At 40.0% G+C, this 22,303-nt stretch overlaps 1 protein-coding gene across 1 annotated transcript in view; it reads left to right on the top strand.

Annotated features, from left to right (window-relative positions):
* Positions 1 to 15,151, top strand: part of NUF2 (NDC80 kinetochore complex component NUF2) — a 21,760-nt gene extending 6,609 nt beyond the window's left edge. The window contains exons 2-13 of the mRNA XM_026853592.1: positions 1,104 to 1,178; positions 2,573 to 2,649; positions 3,322 to 3,383; positions 4,917 to 5,014; positions 5,568 to 5,641; positions 7,493 to 7,589; positions 8,505 to 8,567; positions 9,340 to 9,477; positions 10,371 to 10,511; positions 11,306 to 11,481; positions 13,277 to 13,412; positions 14,403 to 15,151. Of these exons, the coding sequence (XP_026709393.1) occupies positions 1,119 to 1,178; positions 2,573 to 2,649; positions 3,322 to 3,383; positions 4,917 to 5,014; positions 5,568 to 5,641; positions 7,493 to 7,589; positions 8,505 to 8,567; positions 9,340 to 9,477; positions 10,371 to 10,511; positions 11,306 to 11,481; positions 13,277 to 13,412; positions 14,403 to 14,552 (1,272 nt within the window). The 5' untranslated portion in view covers positions 1,104 to 1,118 and the 3' untranslated portion in view covers positions 14,553 to 15,151. The remainder of the gene's footprint in view (positions 1 to 1,103; positions 1,179 to 2,572; positions 2,650 to 3,321; positions 3,384 to 4,916; positions 5,015 to 5,567; positions 5,642 to 7,492; positions 7,590 to 8,504; positions 8,568 to 9,339; positions 9,478 to 10,370; positions 10,512 to 11,305; positions 11,482 to 13,276; positions 13,413 to 14,402) is intronic.
* Positions 15,152 to 22,303: the final 7,152 nt, after the last annotated feature.

The following is a 22,303-nucleotide window of genomic DNA, read 5'->3' as shown; positions in this document are numbered from 1 at the left end:
CTGGCCGTGGCCTGCGCTGGCGGGGAGCGGCGCTCGCAGCCCCGCCGCGCTCGGGCCGCTCCCTGCCCTTCGTGAGGGGAGGCTTCTGCGAGCCCTAGCACCAGGGGTTTTCTTGCATGCCGGTTGGTTTCTTGGGTGATCTCTCCTGCGGCTTGCACGGTCTTCGGCGTGCGGTATCGCCTTCCACGTGAGGCGATTAGTTTTTCCGGTGTGGTAGCTCAGTCTCGTAGGAGTTTTACAGGGCTGAAATCTACAGCTTCTCCCTTCAGCTTGAGAGAAGCTTGCTCAAGCCTCGCCAAGGGGTGCGTAAACAGACAAGCGTGAAATTACATGGTCTGTTTTTCTCAGTTCTGTGGGGACTAGGATAAAACAGTCCCTCTACTTGGGACAGTGTCATAGTTTCAACAGTTTAGTTGATCAATTAGTGTTTTTAAACGAATCTTGTAAAAAGCAACCCCTCCCTGTTCCACCCCCTTTTTTCTTCGTTCAATCTGACCGTTAAAGCTGGTGCAGACTTGCAGTGACCTCAACAAACTAGAAGTGGTTTAAAAGTGGAACTGATGCCTCAGTGTGGTTCCGTGTGCTGCTTTGTAAGTGCCTGTGGCTGCTGAAGGAGGAGGCTGCCCTGCTCGTCTAGGGAACGATGGAATGGATGATTGCTCTTAAGAAGCAAGATTAATTTGAACTGATCGTGGATTAGTGCTGTAAACAAATAACTGTTTGGCTTGTAGGTGTTTCTTGCTCCTCTGTTTTAATAATGTGATGAAGGGCACTCTTTTCTATGGGATTATAGTTTCTATGACCTTTTTTAGATTTTGGTGTCACTTGGCTTGAAAACTGCTCAGTGAGCAGCAATGTAATAAAAAAATGCATAGATGTGGTAGGTAGATTGTAGTTGTCTGAGCTGATTGTTGTTTCTTATAATTGTATTATGAGATAGTAACGCTTGAACTGCAAACTATTGGGAAGTAAAACTTGTTGTCTTGGTAGCTTAGTGAAATCAGTCTTTGTGTGTTAAAGACAGAGCTACTTTCATGACCTAGTCTGGGAACCCAAAATAACCAATCATATGGAATACTGATTCGTGTCCTCTCTTCTTGCAGCTTGAGGTTTTACACATGGTTTACATGAGACTCCTGCAGAAGGTGTATGGAATCCGCCTGGAGCATTTCTACATGGTATGTCTGTGGTGGCAGGTGAAACTAAATGTGAAAGGAAAAAAAAATTGCATTTAAATGTCAGAGCATCTCCCTCTTAGCTGCTTGCCATTGATAATGAGAAGACTGCTGTTTTGTCTATTTTAATTGCATGAATGGGAGCTTAGAAATTCTGCCTCTATTGCAGAAGACTTGTGTGTTAGATGCTGCATACCCATGGGCATTTGTGCTTGTGTTCAGGGAGACAACCAGTGTGTTCACTTAGGCAGGAATGAGAGTGCAGTACTGCAGTGCAGCCATCAAAGTGGATTGTTTGCCAGAGGTAAATGAACCTGGAAGCATTATTTGTGGGCTGTTGCTGAGGCCTTGCTGATTATGTTCTGAGAAGTTTCTTTGATCATTTCTCCTGGTCTGGAAATTGGCTTCAGCTCAAGATACTTGTAGATACAGTAGAATAGTGATTTTGTGGGTGTGCTGTCTCTGGGTATCCTTTTTTTTTTTTTTAAATGGAGAGGAGACTTCCTTCTGCACTACAGGAACTAGTGGATGTGAAGAGGAGCTCACCACTGTAGAGAGCCCTTTCCTTCTGCAGTTGAGGTGTGAATCCTGTTCTTTGAGATTCTGGGGGTGATAGAAATGTCTATAAGGTCAAGTAGGGATTGGACCAGTTTATGAAGGGACACCATCTCTGGCCTTATAAAGATGTACTGTCGTCTTGGGCATCTGCCTTTGGCTGTGGCTGGAGGAGCATCTCTGCTTAAATGTTGGACTGACCTAGAAGGAAAGTAAATGTTGCTTTTAATGGGGAAGTTGAGATGATCAAACACTAACTGAGAAGAAAGTAAGGAGAACTGCAGCTGGAGGTTAACTGATACCTTGTTGATTAATACCTGATTTATCTTCTGTCTCTGTTGGACAAGAAGTGGTTCCTGAAAGTGAGAATAAATAGTATTGTCTTGTGCCATTTTTGGGTAAACTGAAAGGGAGGCTCATATGTGCACCGGGTAACTCAGTTCTTCACAGGCGGTGACATTATCTGGGGTACTGTATTAAGAGGCTTAAAATATCAGAAAAAAATGAGTGTACTGCTATCTTCTCATGTTAGGTGTGTAATGCAGAGATTGTCTTTCTGCACCAGTTAGAACAAATTAAAACAGAGGGTTAGATTGAATTCAAGAATTTGTAATGTTGCTGCTTTAATTATTGTTGTCTTTTTATATTTTGACCAGCCAAAATTAATACCTAAAATAGTCTGGTGATTAACCTGATGGTATTCTGTGACCTCTAGTGTGTTTCCTGTGGATGGGGAGATGGTCCTCAGTGTGTTCAACCTATTTGAACTACCTTATGTTGTGGAAACAAACTTGTGTATTTTTAAGTATTTTCTACTTATGCATTGACTCTCTTTACTCTAGATGCCAGTCAACGTTGACATAATGTATCCACAGATATTTGAAGGCTTTCTACCTGTTTGCAATTTGTATATTCACATGTAAGTAGAAGATGCTGCATTTGTTCAGTTGCTATTCCTTGTGAAGGTCCGGTTTACTGGAAGTAGTGGGGTTTTATGCCTTTTTCCTGATGGTGGTTTCGCTGCCTGTTGGCTCCAAGTAAAGTGAAATTTGTATATGAGCAGGGGACAGCAATGTTAATAAATTCTCAGCAGGGAGATATCTTGTTAAGATGAAAGTGTTAACCAAATAATCCAGCCTTACCAAGATGGAGCACAAATCTATACTTTGAGTGGCTAGAGGGTCATCATTACACCTGGAAGAGGGATTTTAAGTACCCATTGTATAAACTTGCTGTCTGAATTCTGTGGAGATACCTTTGTTGGAATGAGACGAGTGTTAGACTTTCAGCTTCCTTTCAGTTGTAAGGGTAGAACTGACTAACAGTTAAGTCTAAGAGCTCCATAATTAAGCTGAAAAGTTGTTCTACAGGCTGGCATTTTGTCTATAGAAGTCTTTGAGATGCTGTAAGAATACAAATTTCTTTAATTTGTAAAGTGTGTGGAGTCCTACTTTCTCTCGAGGCTTAGTGTTTTGTGCTTGCTGACCATGTTCTCTGGGACAAGAGGAGGTCTGTTTTCTAGTAAATGGATATAGCACAAGACCTGAGTAATGGTCATTGCAGGTAAGGTTGTATTTTGTTTTCCTTGCAGGGAGCGTTTACTTCCAGTGTGCCGGATTACTGATTTTCAAATTGCTGATGTTTTAAACCCAAGTAAGCAAGTGCATTGTAATTCTCATGTTTCCTGGGGTGGTGGGTGTCACTTGATATCCAGGTGTGTTTTCTCATTTGGCACAGGCAGATGGGCATCTAGTATGGAGAACTGTCCCTGGCTTCCAGCTACTCTTCTGACCCTTGCTGTGGCCATTAGACAAGCTGGTTCTAATGAGCAGTTCTCCTTGTTCCTTAGATAGGCTAATCCAGTTAAATAACTGAGGGGAGTTTTGAATGCTATGAGTCTGTGGAGCCACTGGTCTGGAGAGCGGACTGTGACATGCATGAAATAGCACAAGAACAGTGTAAGATAGTAATGAAAATTATCCTAGCAACTCTGGAATGCTATAGAATTTCTTATGCTGATGCCTGTGTAGGAAGAAACTGATTTTTTTTTTCTTCACTGTTCTCAATCTGCAGCAGTGGTGATTCTGGTACAACACAAACAACTTAGAAAAGGCTATTCTGGAGAACCCTGTCACTTCTGACTCTGTGTTGTCTAAGGCATTCGAGGCCTCTGTAATCATCTTTAACAAATATTGCTTGCAATAGAGCTGGAAGGTCCCTGCAGTTCCAACTGCTGTCTTCAGTTACAGAATCACAGAATTGTCTAGGTTGGAAAAGACCTTGAAGATCATTTAGTCCAACCATTTACCTAACACTGACAGTTCCCAACTACACCAGATCCCTCAGTGCTATGTTGACCCTACTCTTGAACACCTCCAGGGATAGGGGCTCCACCACCTCCCTGGGCAGCCCATTCCAATGCCTAACAACCTGTTCTGTAAAGAAATGCTTCCTAATATCTAGTCTGAACCTTCCCTGGTGCAACTTGAGGCCATTACCTCTTGTCCTGTCACTTATTACTTTGTCAAAGATATTCATCCCCAGTTCTCTGCAGCCTCCTTTCAAGTAGTTGTCAAGGGGGATGAGGTCTCACCTCAGCCTCCTCTTCTCCAGACTAAACAACCCCAAGTTTTCTCAGCCGCTCCTTGTATGATGTGCTCCAGACCCTTCACCAGCTTCACTGCCCTTCTTTGGACATGCTCGAGTAATTTGATGTTCTTTTTGTAGTGAGGGGCCCAAAACTGAACACAGTAATTGAGGTGTGGCCTCACCAGTGCCAAGTACAGGGGTACAATCAATTCCCTGTCCCTGCTGGCCACACTATTTCTGATGCAAGCCAGTTAGTCTGATTGAAGACAGAATCTCACTGTGAGTTGTAGTTGAAGATTGCCACTCTTTCTCTCTGACTTCTGTTTTAATGAGAGGCTGTATGTTGGTAGTTTTTCTCCTAGGTGCCATTTTCATTTGTTAAATTGCATAGAATTGTTAAGACGTTGTATGTTCATAGCTTAGTACTAGTTTTTGTGTAGTCTGTGAAATCTTTGCCAGGTGAGCAGGGGAAGAAAATAGTGTGGATTCTGTTTCGTAATTTCTGTCTCCCCTGAATTATGTTTTGCCCAAGGTTTCCTAAGCAATTTCGATACATGTGGAAACCAGAATAGCAATGGCTTGCACCTTCTCTTTCAGAAACAAAGAGGACAGCTCGCTTCTTGAGTGGCATTCTCAACTTTGTCAATTTCAGAGAATTCCGACGTGAGGTCTACTTGGAGTTACAACTGAACTATGTAAGATTGGGTGCTGGGTTACTCCAGATACCTATTTAAGTATGATTAATGTTAACCTTGAGCTGGGAGCCATGACGATTGTGGGTTTTTTTAATAAAGTGTTGAAATAACACATTGGAATCTTACATGTAGCCAAGTAATGCAGGAAGGTACCAGTTTAATATGATGTAAAACTTGTATGGCTATATTAGATATAAGAATACACAGCTACTTTAAATGGTTTAAGAAAAACCTTTGCAAAGCCCTTAAGGAAACATGTCAGTTTAGAAGAGTGGATGAGCTTGTCAATATCATAAAGGTTTCTGTATGACTGTGATAAAGTTATTTCTTAAGCTATTATCTGAAGTTTTTTTTCCAGTAACTTATCTGATAATTTAGCCTGGTAAGTGAAGGTTTGACACCTAGAATCGCAGGTGGCTTCTCTTCTGAATATCTCAGTAGTTCAGAGATGGTGCATTTCATGTGAAAAAATGATGAGCAGGGCTCTAATAAAGCCCAGAGAGAAATCACCTTTCTCTAAAATAAAAAATTTTTCTGAATATTTAATTTGCAGAAATCGGCTATGGAGAAACACCAACAACTGGAGGCTGCCAATCAGGAGGCAGCAGTGAAGCTGGAGAAACTGAAGTGAGTATGAGGAGTAAACCCTGAGATGCACTACTTGACTCAGTTGACTTTTCCTGTCCAGTGCCCATGATCTGGACAGGCTGGAGGCCAGTTGTAGGAGGTTCAACAAGGCTCAGTGCAGAGTCCTGCACATGGATCACAACAGCTCCATGCAGTGCTACAATCTTGGGGAAGGGTGGCTGGACAGCTGCCCAGCAGAAAACGACCTGGAAGTGTTGGTTGACAGCCAGCTGAATGCTGGCAGTGTGCCCAGGTGGCCAAGAAGGCCAACAGCATCCTGGCTTGTATTGGAACTGAAGTGGCCAGGAGGACTAGGGAAGTTATCATCCCCCTGTACTCACTTCTGCACTGGTGAAGCTGCATCTTGAATACAGGATTCAGTTTTAGGCCCCTCACTACAAGAAGGACATTGAGAGGCTGGAGTGTGCCCAAAGAAGGGCATCAAAGCTGGTGAAGGGTTTAGAGCACAAGTCTGATGAGGAGTGGCTGAGGGAACTGGGGTTGTTTTAGCCTGGAGAAGAGGAGGCTGATGGGAGACCTTATCGTGCTCTGCAACTGCCAGAGAGGAGGTTGCAGAGAGGTGTGTGTTGGTCTCTTTTCCCAAGTAATAAACAAGCAATAAGATGAAGTGGCCTCATGTCACACCAAGGAAGGTTTAGATTGGATATTAGGAAAAATTTTTTTCATCAAAACAGTTGTCAAGCATTGGGACAGGCTGCTCAAGGAAGTGGTTGAGTCACCATCCCTGGAGGTATTTAAAAGCCATGTAGATGTTGTGGTCAGGGATGTGGTTTAGTAGTGGACTAGGCAGTGTTAGGTTAATGGTTGGACTCTTATCTTAAGGGTCATTTCTAGCTTAAACAATTCCATGATTCTATATGGCATGCTTAAACAGGAACTGAGTAGTTGAGCTGTGTGACTTGACAAAGTGGTTTGATAACTACTGTAGGAACTTTTAATTTGAGCTGACTTGACTTCTCCTTTGGCCCTTATCTGACTTGGCTGGTTAGCCTCCCTGGGAAATAAGCCATTAAATGTAGCGATGTTGCTGTTGGGCTGTGTTCAGAGTTACGGAAGTAGCTCTATTTGTGATAGGCTGGAAGAGTTGCTGGCAGAAAATAAAAATGTGAATTCAGGAGTGTACGGCTGCTTTGAGAGGATACTGTATTTTATATGCTGGGGACTACAGTAAAACTTTTTGCTGTTATAGTTTGTTTTTAGTGATATGTCTTTATCTCTTCAATAGCTGAAGAAAGTCCATCTTTAACTTAATAGATGGATAAAATTGTCTTCCTTGGCTATTTGACATGTTTGCCCCATTCTCTGTTTCAGGCCATTTAGTCCTGCTGCCTGTGTCTTTGCCCCATTAAGTTTTGCTCTTGCTTGTGGATAATAGGGTGAGGAGATGACTAGTTTCTGAGATAGCTTTCACAGATTTCTCTGGTAGCTGCTCTTGGTATGTGCTGGACAGGAGGCTCTCTAGCTAGCTATAGGTGTACACTAATACAAGCTGTTTCTATGGCAGGCAATAGTATGCAAATTTCATAAATGAAAATCACCACAAAAACTGGTAGAAGTGTTGTTCTTTTGTGCTTTGCTTAACATGATCTTTAAACTTAGTTCTCTGTTATGCTTGTACCACTTCTTGACAAAATAGCTCTGTAGATTATGCTTCAACTACAAAAAGCTTAAAGCAAAGGAAAATACAATATATTGATTTGAGACTGTCTTGCTCTGATTACTAAAGTTACTGATTGTAAACTCTTTGGAGAGAGTGATTGTTTTATCTACTGTACTCCAACCTGACTATAATGATGCTGAAATTGTCCAATATCTTTATTTTTTGTTTAGCACTGTTCCAGCTGAACATCAAGCAGAGGTCAAGCAACTGACAGATAACATTCGAGAACTGGAGCAACTACTAAGGCAAGAGTATCGTCGGAAACAAGTATGATCTTGTTATATATTTCTCTGAAATGCTGCTATGGCTTCTGATCATGGGTGTTTCTTCTGTTGATTTTGTTCCTCTCTCCCTACATCTACAAAGGATAAAGGAGACGCTTCTGATTTTAAAACAAAGGTCATTGCAACACAATGTCTTGTCTAATCCATAGCACCAGCTCTAGTTTTCACTGTAGGAATGTGAAACATATTTGAAATCAGATTTAGGGAATACAAAAGTGTATTCAGCTCTTTCTTTTTGAAATGCATTCCTGCAGTGACTTGGGAGATAACTGTGTTATTGTTCAGAAGTGTGAGGTGTATGTTTCCCTTTGTTTTGCACCTGAATTCGAAGAATTGGAACTGGAGGTGAGCCATGGCAGGAAATGGTGCCTTGGTCAGCCAAGGGAATCCTGGCAGAAAGAGTAGGACTGACTGCAGGGGTAACTTTTCAGCAATGACAACTTGCCTTAAAAGTCTAAGGCAACCTCTTCAGCTGCAGTTAGGATTTTTCTTCATATTAAGTGATGTCTCTATTAATATTATTAACCATATGTGTGCTTGGTGTCTATATTATTGAGGACCTTGTATTAACTTATTTTTTTTCTCAAGAACGGTGCCTCTGGTGAAGAAGGGGTGTTGTGTGTGTATAATGCTGCCAGGGTCAGTAAGGATAGAGGTAGTCTGTGTCTTATCCCTGTTCCTAGTTACCTACTGCTGGCTGCATCCCTAGTGCTCCCAGTGGCTTTTGTGACTGTTCTCCTTCCCTGTCTTTTAAATCTTATAGACTACAATTTTGTCTGCTAATTATGGCAGTCCAAAGAAACCATAAATGGGATTTCTCTTGCAGATCTATGATAGAAAGGTAAAGGAGGTAGTAGTTGTAGAGATGCTGATTTAAAGTTTGTTGCTTTTTTTTAAGACAGCTTTGCAAGAAGTGATTTCACAGAAGAAGTCAGATATTGCAGAGAATACCCGAAAACTGGTAAGTAAACTTCTGTGTAGGTGTAGGCTGTAGCTTTCATCTTGGTTCAACTAATACATTGTCTCTTTTTCCAAAAGCAAATTATTCTCAGAGCTAGGTAACATTCAGGTAGTGATTATTAGTTTTTTAAAAACTGTTTTGGCTTAATTTTTTTCCCCCATGGAAGCTTTACTGCAGTAGCTTGTTTTGTGAACTTGAAATGCGCACTTCTGCAATGTAAAGCTCTGTCCATGTTCAGGAAGCTGATCTGTTAAAGGGCAAGAAATCGGGACTTCTCAGACACTATGGGCTTACCTTAAGTGTGTAAAATGGCTAATGAGGCAGCCACTGAACCTGGTGGGGACAAAACAGGAGTTTTTTGAGAGATTGCACAGGAAGCTTGTTGCTCTTCTACCAGGTTGATAGAACTGGCTCTGAAACCCTACAGTGGCTGCCTGGGTTGCCCTAGGTGAGGGGTTCTGAAGGAGAAAGCTGCTATTAATATATGTTTTCTGGCAGGCTTTTTGTGGACTAGTAGCTAAATGCTGTTCTTGTAACTTAGTATTGCACCCCTGTAAGCATGTTCAGGGAGCAAAATGGAATATTAACTGCTTTGGGTATGTTAATGCTGTTTCGAGGAATTTATTTTTTTAAGCAACCTTCCTAATGAACAATGACTTACAACAGAGGAAAAAAACCTGTCTAATCATAAGATCCTGGAAAAACATGCTTCACAGTTTCTCTTTGTTCAGCTGATTACTAATATTGAAAGTGTGTTTGTCTTGTTAACTAGAATGAGCTTAAAGTGACAATGGCTACTTTGAAAGAAGAACAAGAGCAGTTGAAATCAAAAATTGTGGAGAGTCCAGAGGAACTGAAAAATTACAAAGAACTGATGAAAGAGACTGTTAAGAAACTGAAGAAATCCAAGGTAAGGTTTTTCTTCAATAAAACATATTTTACTGAACTGTCATCTAGAATGGCTTCTTGAATGAGTTCTAGTCAAAAAACCCAACAGAACAGTGGTTAGTCTGAAATGAAATCACAACTTCAGAGAAAACTGAAAGTTGGTTGTGTAGCAGAGTGGGTTTTTTGTCTTTGTGTTGGTGTCTTTTTTGAAAAACAGGATTGCAGTCACTGCTGCTTTGTCCTCGATGAGTAACTATTTGTGAAACTAGGTGTGCAACTTCTGAATCTATACTATACCTGTCTGGCTGTTTGCTCTCAAAAGATGACAGTATTTTGGCAGCTTGCAAATCTCCTTGGATTTAGAACATGTGTTTCATAGTGTCACTGTTATCATTCACTGTTTCTGGAATTGATGGCTGTCTCCACTATATGCTGAACACTGAATTCTCTTCCTCATTTTTTGGGGAGTTTTGTGATGTCCAGTTTTTAAACGTTTGTAGTTCATGTTTGTGCATACATCAACGCAGCTTGCATAACTCTATCTCCTTAGATATTTTTGTTCTAAAGGTGTAAACTTGATTGCTGTAATTCCAGACATGCATTTTTATGATGCTTTATGTAACTCTTGTTTTAACAGTATAGAATTTCTTCACTGTACAGCTTATTTTCTGTCCTGAAAGCTCTTGCAACAAGCTAGCTAGTTCACTGTAAAACATTTGCATGTCACTTTTCCTGTGCTTTCCAAACAAATGCTGTTTTTACAAACTGAAGGTCTCATTTCAGTAACTACTAAATATTAATTCTAGTGTATGTTAAACAATGAGGGAATGGGTACAAAAGTCAATATGCATTAATACTACACAAAGTAACTGCTGAACTCCAAAGCTATTTTATTAATGTCTTTTCTCTTTAAAGCAAGACGTTATTGAGAAATATGAAGGTTATAGAGACCTAGTTGAGGTTCTGCCATCATGCCAACTGGAGGTGCAGTTATATCAAAAGAAGATGGAAAGACAGGGAGCAAATGTGGAGAGACTGGCCAGTGTATTATCAGAGGTTTGTATTATCCAAATAGTATCTGGTTAGGGAGAATTTAATGTCTAAGTAAGACAGGTGATCATCAGTAAATGTATTTTGAAAGTTCCTATCTCTCCTCTTCCCCAAAAAGAAAGAAATTGTGTAACTTCAAAATTTTATTCTTAAAAACATCAGTAAAACATTGCTGCTGCTTTGCTGCATGCCCCTAGCTAATGTACTATTGACCATTTTTAATAGTCAAAGCCTTTGTTACCGTAGAAACCTGACCTAAAATAGTTTGAACTGTCTTGGGGCTGTTGGTAAGTAATGATGGAAGAAGAAAAGTGAGATCCAGTTTCTTCTGCCTAGAGAGCAGAGACTAAGAGCAGAAAAATTACAATTTCAGGGAGAATCATGTTCTGAGTGCCCTTAACTTTATTTATATTACTAAGCCAGCCTTTCCCTGATGAAATGTTTGTCACAATGCAATACCTTGTTATTTACTAGTCTATTTTGGGAGAATGCAGTAGTTAGGAGCATTTGAAAAATGGTATGCAGTCTTTTTGGGTATTTGTATAGGATATTTTCAGATTGCCCTTGGCTAAGCAGAACTCATAGTAACTTCTGAAAATCATTTTAAGTGACGGAATCTTGTCCATTTGGATGTATTTAAAATCAGATAAGTACTAGGGAACTGCAATTTAACTGGGAGAAATAGTTAGCAATCAGATCTTCAGAAAGCAGGAAGCTGTTTTTGATTTTAGTTTACTAACAGGGTATGCTGTTTTGGTTATTTTTCCCCCATTTATTTTAATACTACTAATGTACTCTAGGTCAGAAATCTGGAGGACCAGCTTGAGAGTGCTCAGATAGAGCTGAAAAAGGGGAAGACAGATGAAATGTCCTTAAAGAGACTGGTCACTGCAAAACATGAGAAGCTGTCTACAGCTGAAATAAGGATAAAAAAGAAGCGAGAAGACGTTGAGCAATATAAACACACTGTATTTGAGTATGGATGAGTTGACATTTCTGCCTGATGTTACTTTATGTCTTTGTTATGTGCTACCACAGTTCGTGTCTGATACAAACATGTAGCTTAGCACTGAGAAGAAAATGAGCGATGTGGGATAGCTTCGTATGAAGACCAGTAATGCTGCAGGCAGGGACTTGGGGTCTCAAATCAATAATTGCAATGTGACTTGACAGCAATTCTTTTATTGGAGCGCTAATTTAATTTATAATGCTTATTCTTGATTCTTTTATCTTCTTAAAGAGAATGTCACATTGGGATAATTTTCCAACTTATCAGACTTCAACAAAGCCCCATTTGCCTTTCATGAATTTTTCATAATTTCCCTTGCCACTTTTGCTCATTATCAAAGATGTTCAAGACCCATGGGGAAATGGGGCTCGTATCTCAGAGGAGTATTATCCTGACATGATGCTTCTAAAACAAAAGGAAAAGTGTCATTTGATCAAAGCCTCTTAGCCCATCTTTCCTGCCATATGCTAAAGGCAAGTTGCAAGGCAGTGTTTACAGCACAGCAGTCACTTCTGCAGCAGCCAACCGCAGCGTTGTAAGGTTGTGGCTTCACTGAACCATTATAGAGAAAGCTTTTATATAACTTTTTTTTAATTTTTGTACATGGATAGGAAAGGGAATATAGAAAATTGTTGGCTGGGTAGATTAACTATCGTGGAAGAGAGCTGCTTCTGCATAGCTGAGAGAGTCAACTAAGATTTAGTCATGCTGATAAGGTGGTGTGGAATGAGGAGCAAAGGAAGCCTGGGAATCTTGCTGCCATTTAGTGTAATGTACTAGCTAAAGGAGACTAAAAACTACTTTTCCTTCCAAATAAAGATAATATAATCTAATGCTCCTTTATCTTAGATGTTGATTCCGATTTATTGGTTGTTAATGTGTTAGATATTTCTTGAGTGATAAAATTAAATGCTTTGATAAGCAAGAGGGGAAGGGAGGTAACTTTGGTTTGAAAATGAGTTTTTTTTCTGCTGAATAAGATAATGGATCCTGCTGATCCCTTGAGGTAGGAAATGTAAGTAGACTCTTGCTATGTATGAGTGACTTCAGCCACTCTTTAGAGAAAGCAATTGCTACAGTTCCAATTAATTATTGTACAAATGCTTAGTATAAACTGGCAAGTGTTTTTTGCACTTGAAGTCAGTGTAGATGTCCTGTTCCTATGCTAGCCCTTTGCTGATTACATGGCAGCTCACAGCTGGAGCTATATGAATTTACTTGCAAGCTGGGGAAATATTTGGTCTTTGTTTGGGATGCAGTGAAATTATGGACTGGAAGTTGCAGATAACATACGTAGATGTATGGGATTAGAGCTCTAACTTGGTTGGAGGGGATCTAGGGCTAAGGAAAATATGTGACTTTCAATTATGCTAAAACATCAAGTGCAGCTATATTGCTTTTAACCTGGCCCAGTGGATGGCCTTTAGGCAGGACTCTCCCGTGACTCCTGTACTGCATTACTCAAAGGCAGGAAGATGCAGTGTCCAGCTGTCTGTTGGGTTGGTTCTGCTGAGTTGCCCTGACTGACAGCAACTGAGGATTTCCAACATACTCCTCTAACTCCACTCTGAATTTCACTTCTTATACTTAAGTTGTTCCAGTTCAAGAATTGGACAGATTTCCAAGCAAGTCAGTTCTATAAAGTGTTGCTTCTAGAAGGTGTTAACTTTGTGCTCATAAAAATGTAAGCTTTGCTTTTGGTGTGGTTATGTTTTAATCTGGAATCGGTTGACTCAGTGCTAATATTTTCTTCTGCCTTTAGATATTGTAACAGAGTTCAGGAGAAGAGGGGTGCTGTATATGATAAAGTGACAGCAATTCACAATGAAATCCAACAGACAAGGTTCAAAATTCATCAGCTGAAGGAAAATGCTGAAAAAGAAGAAATGAAAGCCAGGGTGAGGCTCTTTCCTAACAGAATCCTGTTTGGTATTCTCAAAACTGATTTTTTAACTTGCACTGTATAGCTAAAGAAACACTTACTGGCCCTAAAAATGAGTAGTGCAGGTGGTGGTTTGGGTGGATAGTGGAAGGGAGAGCACTTCCAGCTTGTGGTTCCAGTGGGTTGCTAGGGCTCATTCTGGTCTCTGCAGGCTGTATGGGTGGCCTGTATGAGAAGTGGGCTTTGATCTGAGAGAAAAGACTGCAATGGTGTGATTGCCCAGTATTTTAGGAGGTAAAATGGAACTTCCCACCTGTGTTTGTAGCAGATACTATGCTAGTTCCGTGATGTCTGGTTTTGTATCATGTTAGTTCCAGCTCTACAAAGTTGGATTTTTTTTTTTCTTTTTTTTTTGACCCCAGGGACTTGGCATCTGAGCCTTTATATTTGTGTTGTAGTGATGGGCAGTATTGTAATCCTCTCAACAGTCTCCCCCAAATACAGGATCACTTGCCATGTCACAAACACTTTCTTCTTAGGGTTTCAGGAAAATAACTGTCTAGCTCAGCTTTGGACAGAGGCAGAAATCCTCATGGGTTGGGAGTAGGGGGTCACAGTCTGCCTGTACTATCATCCTGTCCATTATGAAAGTACTGTCTATGCTGGGAGAACAGTGGCAGCAGTCACAGTAGCAGAGACCTTGGTGACTCATGTTAACATGGAATGGGGCAGTAGTAGTGTGAATACTAGGCTGGTTGTTTGACCATCTTAGTATTGTGACCACCAGAGTTACAGCAGTCATAATACTGGGATTCTGCTTATGTCTGCTCTTACTCTTCTGATGTTTTGTAACTTCCTTGTGTTCTGTGAATGCTGCTTCTTAAGCAAGGGATGAGGCACCTTTGAAATCACTTGAGACTACCAGATGACTCACTTAAATCCTTATAAACCAAATGTTGACTTTGCTGATGGATATTTTTTTCCCCACTTTATCTCCTCTTTCTAGGAAATATACCTAAATCTGAAGGCTGGGTTGGAGAAGCATCATGACTCTCTCATTAAGGCAGCAAGGAGTTATGCAGCTGCAAGAGAAGATAAAATTGCTGAACTGAAGAAGGGACTTCTTAGAGTTCAGGCTCCTGAAAGTGGTTCTTAAACCTGTCTTCACTTGTATTCCCCTTCCATTATGTTTATCCTTACATCTGAACTCAAGAACTTGTGCTTTGCATGGGATGGATAACTATTCCACGCAAAAGCCAGCTTTCCCAAAAACCATGTCAGAACACATTTAACTTTCTAAACAGATTCCGAAGTTGTGACCTTGCTAATGTGGATAAGAAAACATTTGGTTTAGCCTCTTTGTATTGTTTCAGTCAGTATCTGATTTTAGTGGTAATAATGCAAGTCTTGCTAACATTGAATTGCTTGATATTTAGACAGAATCTTGCTTTATGTAGAAGCTTTTCTGCAAACTTTGATCTGGGAAGACATGGCACTTTGGTCTGGTCTGAACTGACACACTGTTCAAGATAAGTCATTAATAGGTGATATTCCACTGCCATTATTCAATTAAGTTTAAATCCTGATGGAGCAGTAGCATCCAGGTGAATGCCAATTTAGTCTCATGATGAATATTAGTGACTGTAAACACTCGAGTATAATTTTAGTTAATAATACTTCTAGATGCTTCAACTCACTGTTTCTGCTCTGTGGGGTACTGAACCTTCATCTATGTTTATTAGAAAGTCTGTGTTTGGGTGCTTAGTCCTATTAAAAATTACATAGATTACTATTTTGTACCTTAATTTGTGATGGCACTCAGTTTGCCACAGTGTTTTTAACTATCCCCCCCAATTAATTTATGAAATAGCTGATATAAGGATATTTAACCCTATTTCTGTTGTGTCTTTTCCCTCACCACTCTCCCAACTGACTTGGCATAACTTTCCAATTTAAAAATTTTGACTTGTACATTTGTAGGAACGTGTACTACTAGAGTTTTTTTATAATGAAGGGAGAAGGATTCAAGCCTGTATGGATAATATCTTTCTGGTTTTGTTTAATTCCTCAACTTATTAGCTAGAGGTGCTAACAAGTCAAGAACAGTAGGTGATCATTGCTTATGAAGTTCTTACTGAGGCATCAGACCTTTCTGATATTTTGCTTTGAGGTTTTTTTATTACACTGTAGCATGTGAGACATCTCTGTGAAAGTCCATGTTAATCTCAAATCTTAACCTAGTACAAAGCTTCTCATAGTTTTTCCCATTTCCACCAAATACAGCTGGTGTGATAGATGTGTGTGACAGTCCTGTAATGCTGTGCAGCAGCTTCTGGTTTTTTTTTTTTTTTCTCCCCAAGAGCTAGATGTTGAGTAAGTACAAGGCACAGAAAGTTATGGATTTCATGCAGTAGGCCATGACCAGGAATAATTAGTGATGTTCTGGGTATTGTGGTTTGTAAGTGAGTTTTTTTAATGAATCTCTACTTTTGTGCTGTGTGTTAAAGCATTGTTTTTCATGTGCGGGTGTGCTCCGTTGCCTTTGCCATAGCTTGGATTCTAGTGTGATACAGATACTAACTGTTGGAAGGTGTTGCCTCTCATTGGCGGTACTTGCTAATGAACTTGATGTCTGTGTGAAACTGATAATATCTAGGTATTTCCAGATTTAAAACACTATGAAATTCCTGAAGACAGATGGCAAGGCTTGTGTAGTTTTCCCTGAGCTTTCTTGAGCTTTTGGAGGCTGTGTTCTACAGCCTGGATGTTACAGCAGCTCTTGGGAAGGATTCCCAAAAGCTTTAAATAGGTGCTGTAAGGCATTACTCCAGCCAGCAGATGATTTTGGTGGGATAATCTTACTGTTCAGGAAACTGCATATAAAGATCAAGATTATTAGGCTATAGAGATCATGCTTGTGTAGCCCAGTGATTAGGAAATTGCAGGACAAAGAAAATACTAGATTCTGGTTCCTGCTCTCAGGGCTTTTTGCAATACCAGCTGTTGGGTAAACAAAAGGCCATAATTCATGAAGAAACAAAACAGCTGACTTCCAGGGACAGGTTTATATCTTTCCAATAGGTCCTTGTGTCTTCAGAGTGGCCTGTCGTTTTGTACCTAAAATACCTATAAATAACACATAAGCGAAACTAATATTTTACCTAGAGATAATTGATTCCTAGGTGTGAGTCATCTTCTGCTTTTCAAGAACTTCTACTCATCTTGAACCATATGGCAAGGCAGTAGGGGTAGTTTTAGTGTGACCTGAATAGCAGTGAAGGGAGGATGGCTTTGCTAAGGTGATACAGCTCGATTTCCCTCAAGAGGGCAGTGTTACCCAAAATTTTCTTATTTGGATTTTTTTGTTAGTATAATACTTACGTCTAAATGCCTAGAGCCCTCTGCCAAGGCCTAAATCAAACAAAACTGCAGAACTCTTATTTTGAGACACTGGTGTGAAATAAGTGAATTGTAGATGGACACTTATGAAGCTGATAGTCTAGCCTGGCTATTCTCTTCTTAGTGGAATGGAGACCTTCACAGCCTTTCCTGTAGTCTACCTGTGAGAATAACTGAATGTCAGTAGCTGCTATACAGCTTGGCATAACACTGTTTAAATGTGTTAAATTTTTTTATGTACTTCAATATTTCATCTACCACATAAATTTTGTAGCAAATTTGCATTTTACTGCTTGGGCTGCAAGGCTTTCTGGTCTTACTTGTTTCAAATGTGTTTAGTTACTAAGAATATTCTGTGAATAATGAAGAAGCTGGTCCTTGAAAACAGCAGTCTTGTTACAGACTTTTGAAAAGGTTATGCTCATCAATTTGGTTATGCTTTTTGAAAAGGTTTTTCCATCAAACAAGCATAAGTGATCCTATCAGTATTTCACTTGAGCGTATGTGAATCTCAGATTCCTTGAAAGCTCTTGTTTCCCACCAATATTTGCTTATGTAGTAAATCAGAGCTTTTTTAGGACTTGGGGGGGGAAAAGCATTCTAAGAGAGTGTCTAGGAGGGCTCTGATCTAATGTGTGTGTTTCAGTTTCTTTGGTATTGCCTTTGAGAATTTCAGTCTTACCTCCTTTGTGTTGCCCCTCCAGCTTGCTAGTGCAACTGTTTGTTGGTTATACTGTGGGAGCACTTCATTCTTTAAGGCTGACAGCCATACCCTGATCTGGTGGTGTCTAGTCTAGCTGTGTGTATTCTGCCTGTAGTATCTGGATCAAATTACATTTTTGAGAAGTTTTTAAAACAATCAAAAACCAAATCCCACAAAAAGCCTCTAGTGATAACAGTGGTGTTCATGACTGCATTTTATACCCAGCACATGGATTATTTCAGGGTGAGATCTTTAGCAGTACAGAAATACAGACTGCATGCATGAGTATATTTGCAGCTAGATATTAGGTTTAAAGAGTAATATGAAAAATATTCTTAAGTGATAATCCTGTAAGCAAACATGTAATTTCTGAGGTGAGAGTGCTCCATAGGAGTATATTAGTCTAGTAAAAGATGTATAGTGTCTCCTCTGAGTCCATATGGCATCAAGTAATTTCAGATGCCCACCTGGGCAAGAACAGTTTGTTGTAGCCATTTTAGTGAAGTCCTTAACTCTCTTATTGTATCAATGCTGCTTATTTTATTTTACTGTTACTATACTTCTTTCCCCACTTCTTCCTTCTAGCACAACTATTATGTGAGGTTAAGATACCTTGTTTTCCTTTGGCTGTAAGAGCTTCTTGCTTCCTACAAACTTCCCTTGTTGAAACAAAAAAAAACCCTCTATTATAAGCAATGTGTATGTTAGGGAATGTGTTGGTATGTGTATTGCTGAATTGAAAAGTACTTTTCTGATAGAGGTGTCTGCTACATTTTTAAGGTAAAGGCTCAGAAGGGAAGCAGGAATCTTTCCAGTGGTCTTGTGAGTTGATCTTGGTTATTCAGTCTGGGAAACCTCCATTTCAGCCTTCGTGCTTACCACTGGCTTACTTCCACTTTTTAACTTTAGACTTCATCTTGCTTTAATTCTGTTCTTGAATAGAACAATGAAAGTATTTTGATGTGAAGCAGCATCAGTAACATATAAGGTCTAATAATTCATGTGTGCTCTTAATGTGGCTTTATACTGTATCTGTATTCTAAACATCCAGTGCATACTGGCAAGTCCTTGTTCTGAATTTCTGTAGCTAATCTAATATTGGCAAGACCTCTTTCTTTGTTTAGGTGTCATCTAGATACAGTTGCAAATGCTTATCTTGCTTGGGCTACTCATAGGGTCAACCTGAAGATGTCAGGCCTTCTTTTCTTCAGAAGAAACTTAGTTTCCTTGTAGTCATATGTGTGTGTATATATATGTGATGCCTATACCTTCTATATATCGTAGCAAAAAATTATTGTAGCTATATAATGATCCAGAATGTCTTTTTAAGCAGTAACCACTTTCCCTCTGATGCTAACAATTGTCAGATCTCTAAGATGGGCTTGTTTATTATCTTGCTTGTTCATAATTCTTTTGTTGAGCCATATGTGTACATCTTCCATATGTGTACTGCTTCTGGTGATCTTTGGGAAACGACGGCAGGATGTAGCCCTGATCTGAGCATGCTAACCTATGTGGGAGATTTAACATCTACTCCATCTTTTTATAAATATCCTGTAAACTTGGTTCTGTACCTCTGCTTGTATGCTTGAGTGACCAGGTAACATTGATGCCAAATCAGGTTAATACAGAGCAGAGCCCAGGCACTTGCTTTGTGCTCTAGTATAGTGTGGTCTGGGTCTTAGAACTTCTCTTTAGGGAACCTGCTTAGATCACTCAGAAGGTCAGTGAATATAGGTTACCACTCAGAAGTTCACTTTGCAGGAACAGGAAGTTGAAGATGGATTGTCTATCAGCTTGTCCATATCGTATCTCCAGACCTCCTTTCTTAGAGCTGAAGAGTTTTAGCTTAGAAAAAAAAAAAAAGTGTATGAGGGAAAGTGGGTAGAGGAGAAGAGGGCATGGAGCTTAACAGCAGAGTTGTCATGCTCATGTCATGAGGGAGATGAAAATACTTACATGCTCAAACATGAACAGAATATATGTATGGACAGGACAGCTTGAACTTCCTGTTACTTGTGAATATCCTTCCTTCACACAGACTCCATGCCATAAACTATTAAAAAAGGAAGGTGTCTCCTGCTCACTAGGATGTGTTGTCTCAGAGGGGGATGGGGCTTCATTCTAAATTTTCGCAGAGTTTAAGCCACTTTTGGTATCTCTTCAAATAGAAAAGTACTAATGGATAACAGGGAAATGCGTGGGCAGCTTAGATTATGGCTTGGCACAGTATGTGAACATGAACAAAACTAAGAGCTTGTGTGATGCCTTGTATGTCTTACTCTACTGCTTTCCTTCTGAAGGAAGGAAGCCTTTCTTTCACTCTCCTGTCTTGCCTTTACTCCACAGTCTTGCCAGAAAGAGAAGATATTCAGAACTGTCTCGGAAGCCCTCTTTCTCTTAGACTTTGGACAAAGTGAGTACGGTTGGGTTAGGTGAGCAAGCTTTGTATTTTTCAAGTGTTTCGTGAGATGTTTCTGCTTTTGTTGTAGGATGAACTGGAAGAGGAGCTGTAGGTCTGTGTGTGTGGCCACTCGGTGGAGCTGTTGGCACAGGTAGTGGTGGTGGATTCGTGTTTTGTTTCTGCACAGCTTTGGGGAAGCCAAAGTAAACTTGCTGAATCTGCAGCCTCAGAATAACAACTTTGCAGCTTGACATTCATATATTCTAGGACTAGCCAGGACGAAGTAGACTATAAATTAAAACTTCTTTTATATAAAGATTTCAGACAACTGATGGTCAGTTTTGTGTGGCTGTGTCCTTCTTTGTTGTCTTTTGACAGGAGGGTATGAAGGGTGTCTTGAGGTCGCCAGTATCTGTGAAATTATCTTGCATTATACAAGTAGTAGGATTCAGCTTTGAAGTACCCTTTTACCTCTTGTAAAGCTTTCTCAGGCACTAGAGCCACCTTTAGCTGTCACCAAGTCTCCAAAGCTCACGGACAGATCTTTCCATCTAAGGATATGACCCTTTATGCTGCAGAAATACAAGCTAGTCTGGAGAAAGGAGGTAATAGAGCTTCCACTTGGTAGTCACTTCCCTCTACTTTGTGAAGGTGATTAGGAGTGACTGTGAGAGACTCATACATGAGGCAGTGTTTTGATGTGGAGGTAAAGAGTTTGTATGTGTAAATTATGAGGTGGTTAGGTGCAGAACAAACAAATGGAATCTGGCAGATAAATGCTGTGTGTTAAAGCCTTGTATTTGCAAGGACACTTACTTTTGGAAAGTCTCTTGATGTTTCCATCAGGCTCATTGAGGGTAGGCCTTATTATAATAAGGTAAAATAAATGGCTAGAGATACCTGGGAATAAAAACAAGGAAAAACTGAGCTGAGTATCCAGATTCTCTTTGCCTGTGAAATGCTTTACTTTTCCAAAGCTAAAAAGGGAACACTACATTTCTTGAGACCTAAATGGGGAGAACTATATGTGGCATGATGAAACTCCATAGCCTTTCATACTTAGTCAGTGTCTTTTCTATAGCATTCAAAGACCCTCTTAATTTGTGGTAGTTTTAGTGGTAACACTTCTATGAAAATGTTTGCAGAATATTGATTATGGTGGGCTTTCTTGATGTCAGTGGATGCAAGAAAATAAATGGTAGGTAATTATCAGCACTGGTGCAATACACTTGTTTATTCAACCCCAAAGGGTTTGGGTGCTCTCTTGCTGTTCTACAGTCCATTGTTTGATATCATAGGGTGACTCCAGAGTGTCAAAACTTAGTAGCAGTTCTTACAAACTGCACTGATGTCTTGTAAGATAGAGACCACGTTTTTATTTTGTCTGTGTGCATGACACAATGAGGCTTGGGTTGGGTCTAGTCTTCTCACTGTCACCGTGTCACTTTTGTTTTTCTAGTGCCAATGGGTCAGAATCAGATTTGGCTCTTGCTGTTATTGTCTGACAGTCCCTGATGGTGTTTGCCTTACAATGCTGACAATCTAAAAGTCACAGTGTTACAGGAAGTGCCCCTCCAGGGTGTTGCCAGTGTCACTGCCTGTATGATTCTTTGCCCAGTTGTAGTATTGCTACAGTTTCATCTGGTATCTTCAAGCTGTACATGTATTGTCACTGATAAGCCTGGGCTATCTAACACAGAAGAATCCACAGGACCTTATTTTTTTTTTTCTTGTTATGTTCCTTGCTTTGTGGCTCTCTGACCCTACTGCAAATACAAAGTCCATTTCTAGGGGGTTTAGGTTGCTTTTTGGGTTTGGTCTCATTTGCTATATGGGAAGTTAGTGGGCAGAACTGTTGCAATTGGAAAGTAAACACCTGCAATGCCTAGAGTGAGACAGATCCTTACAAGTCCTAAAACAATCGTGTGAGGTGGATGTAACTGGCTGGGAGAAAGGAGGTTGTAGATGTGGTTTTTTCCCTGAATGAAGCCCAGGAAGGTTTAGTTTTATTACCATGAGGCTTTCTTCCCTTTTTCTCCAAGCAGAAAGAGAGCAAGGTGTTTAGGAGCTGAGTTTCCTAATGGGTAGCAAATTATACAGTACTTCTTGCAAATGAAGAGTTTGGAAGTTGTGACAGTGATATTGTAAAAGGCAATGTACAAAAAAATACATTTGCAAAGAGAAGTGACATTATTAAAAAAATTTGGTTTTGCAAGCCCAACTGGAGATGACTTGTAGAGGCCAGTGTTTGTAAAAAATGAACAAACAAAAGGAGGGAAAACCCAGGTGATGTTGAGGTTTCCATAGCAACACAATACTTTTCCTGGAAGTATCAAATGATGAGATCTAATATATCTGCTATTTAACTCCTGCGTGCAAAGCCTTCTCTTCTCAACTTACC

Source organism: Athene cunicularia, assembly GCF_003259725.1.
Source record: "Athene cunicularia isolate RWA chromosome 8 unlocalized genomic scaffold, athCun1 chr8_part1, whole genome shotgun sequence".
Classification (NCBI taxonomy): Eukaryota; Metazoa; Chordata; class Aves; order Strigiformes; family Strigidae; genus Athene; species Athene cunicularia.
The sequence above is the reverse complement of the archived record's forward strand: the minus strand, read 5'-3'. Positions and strand labels throughout refer to the sequence as shown.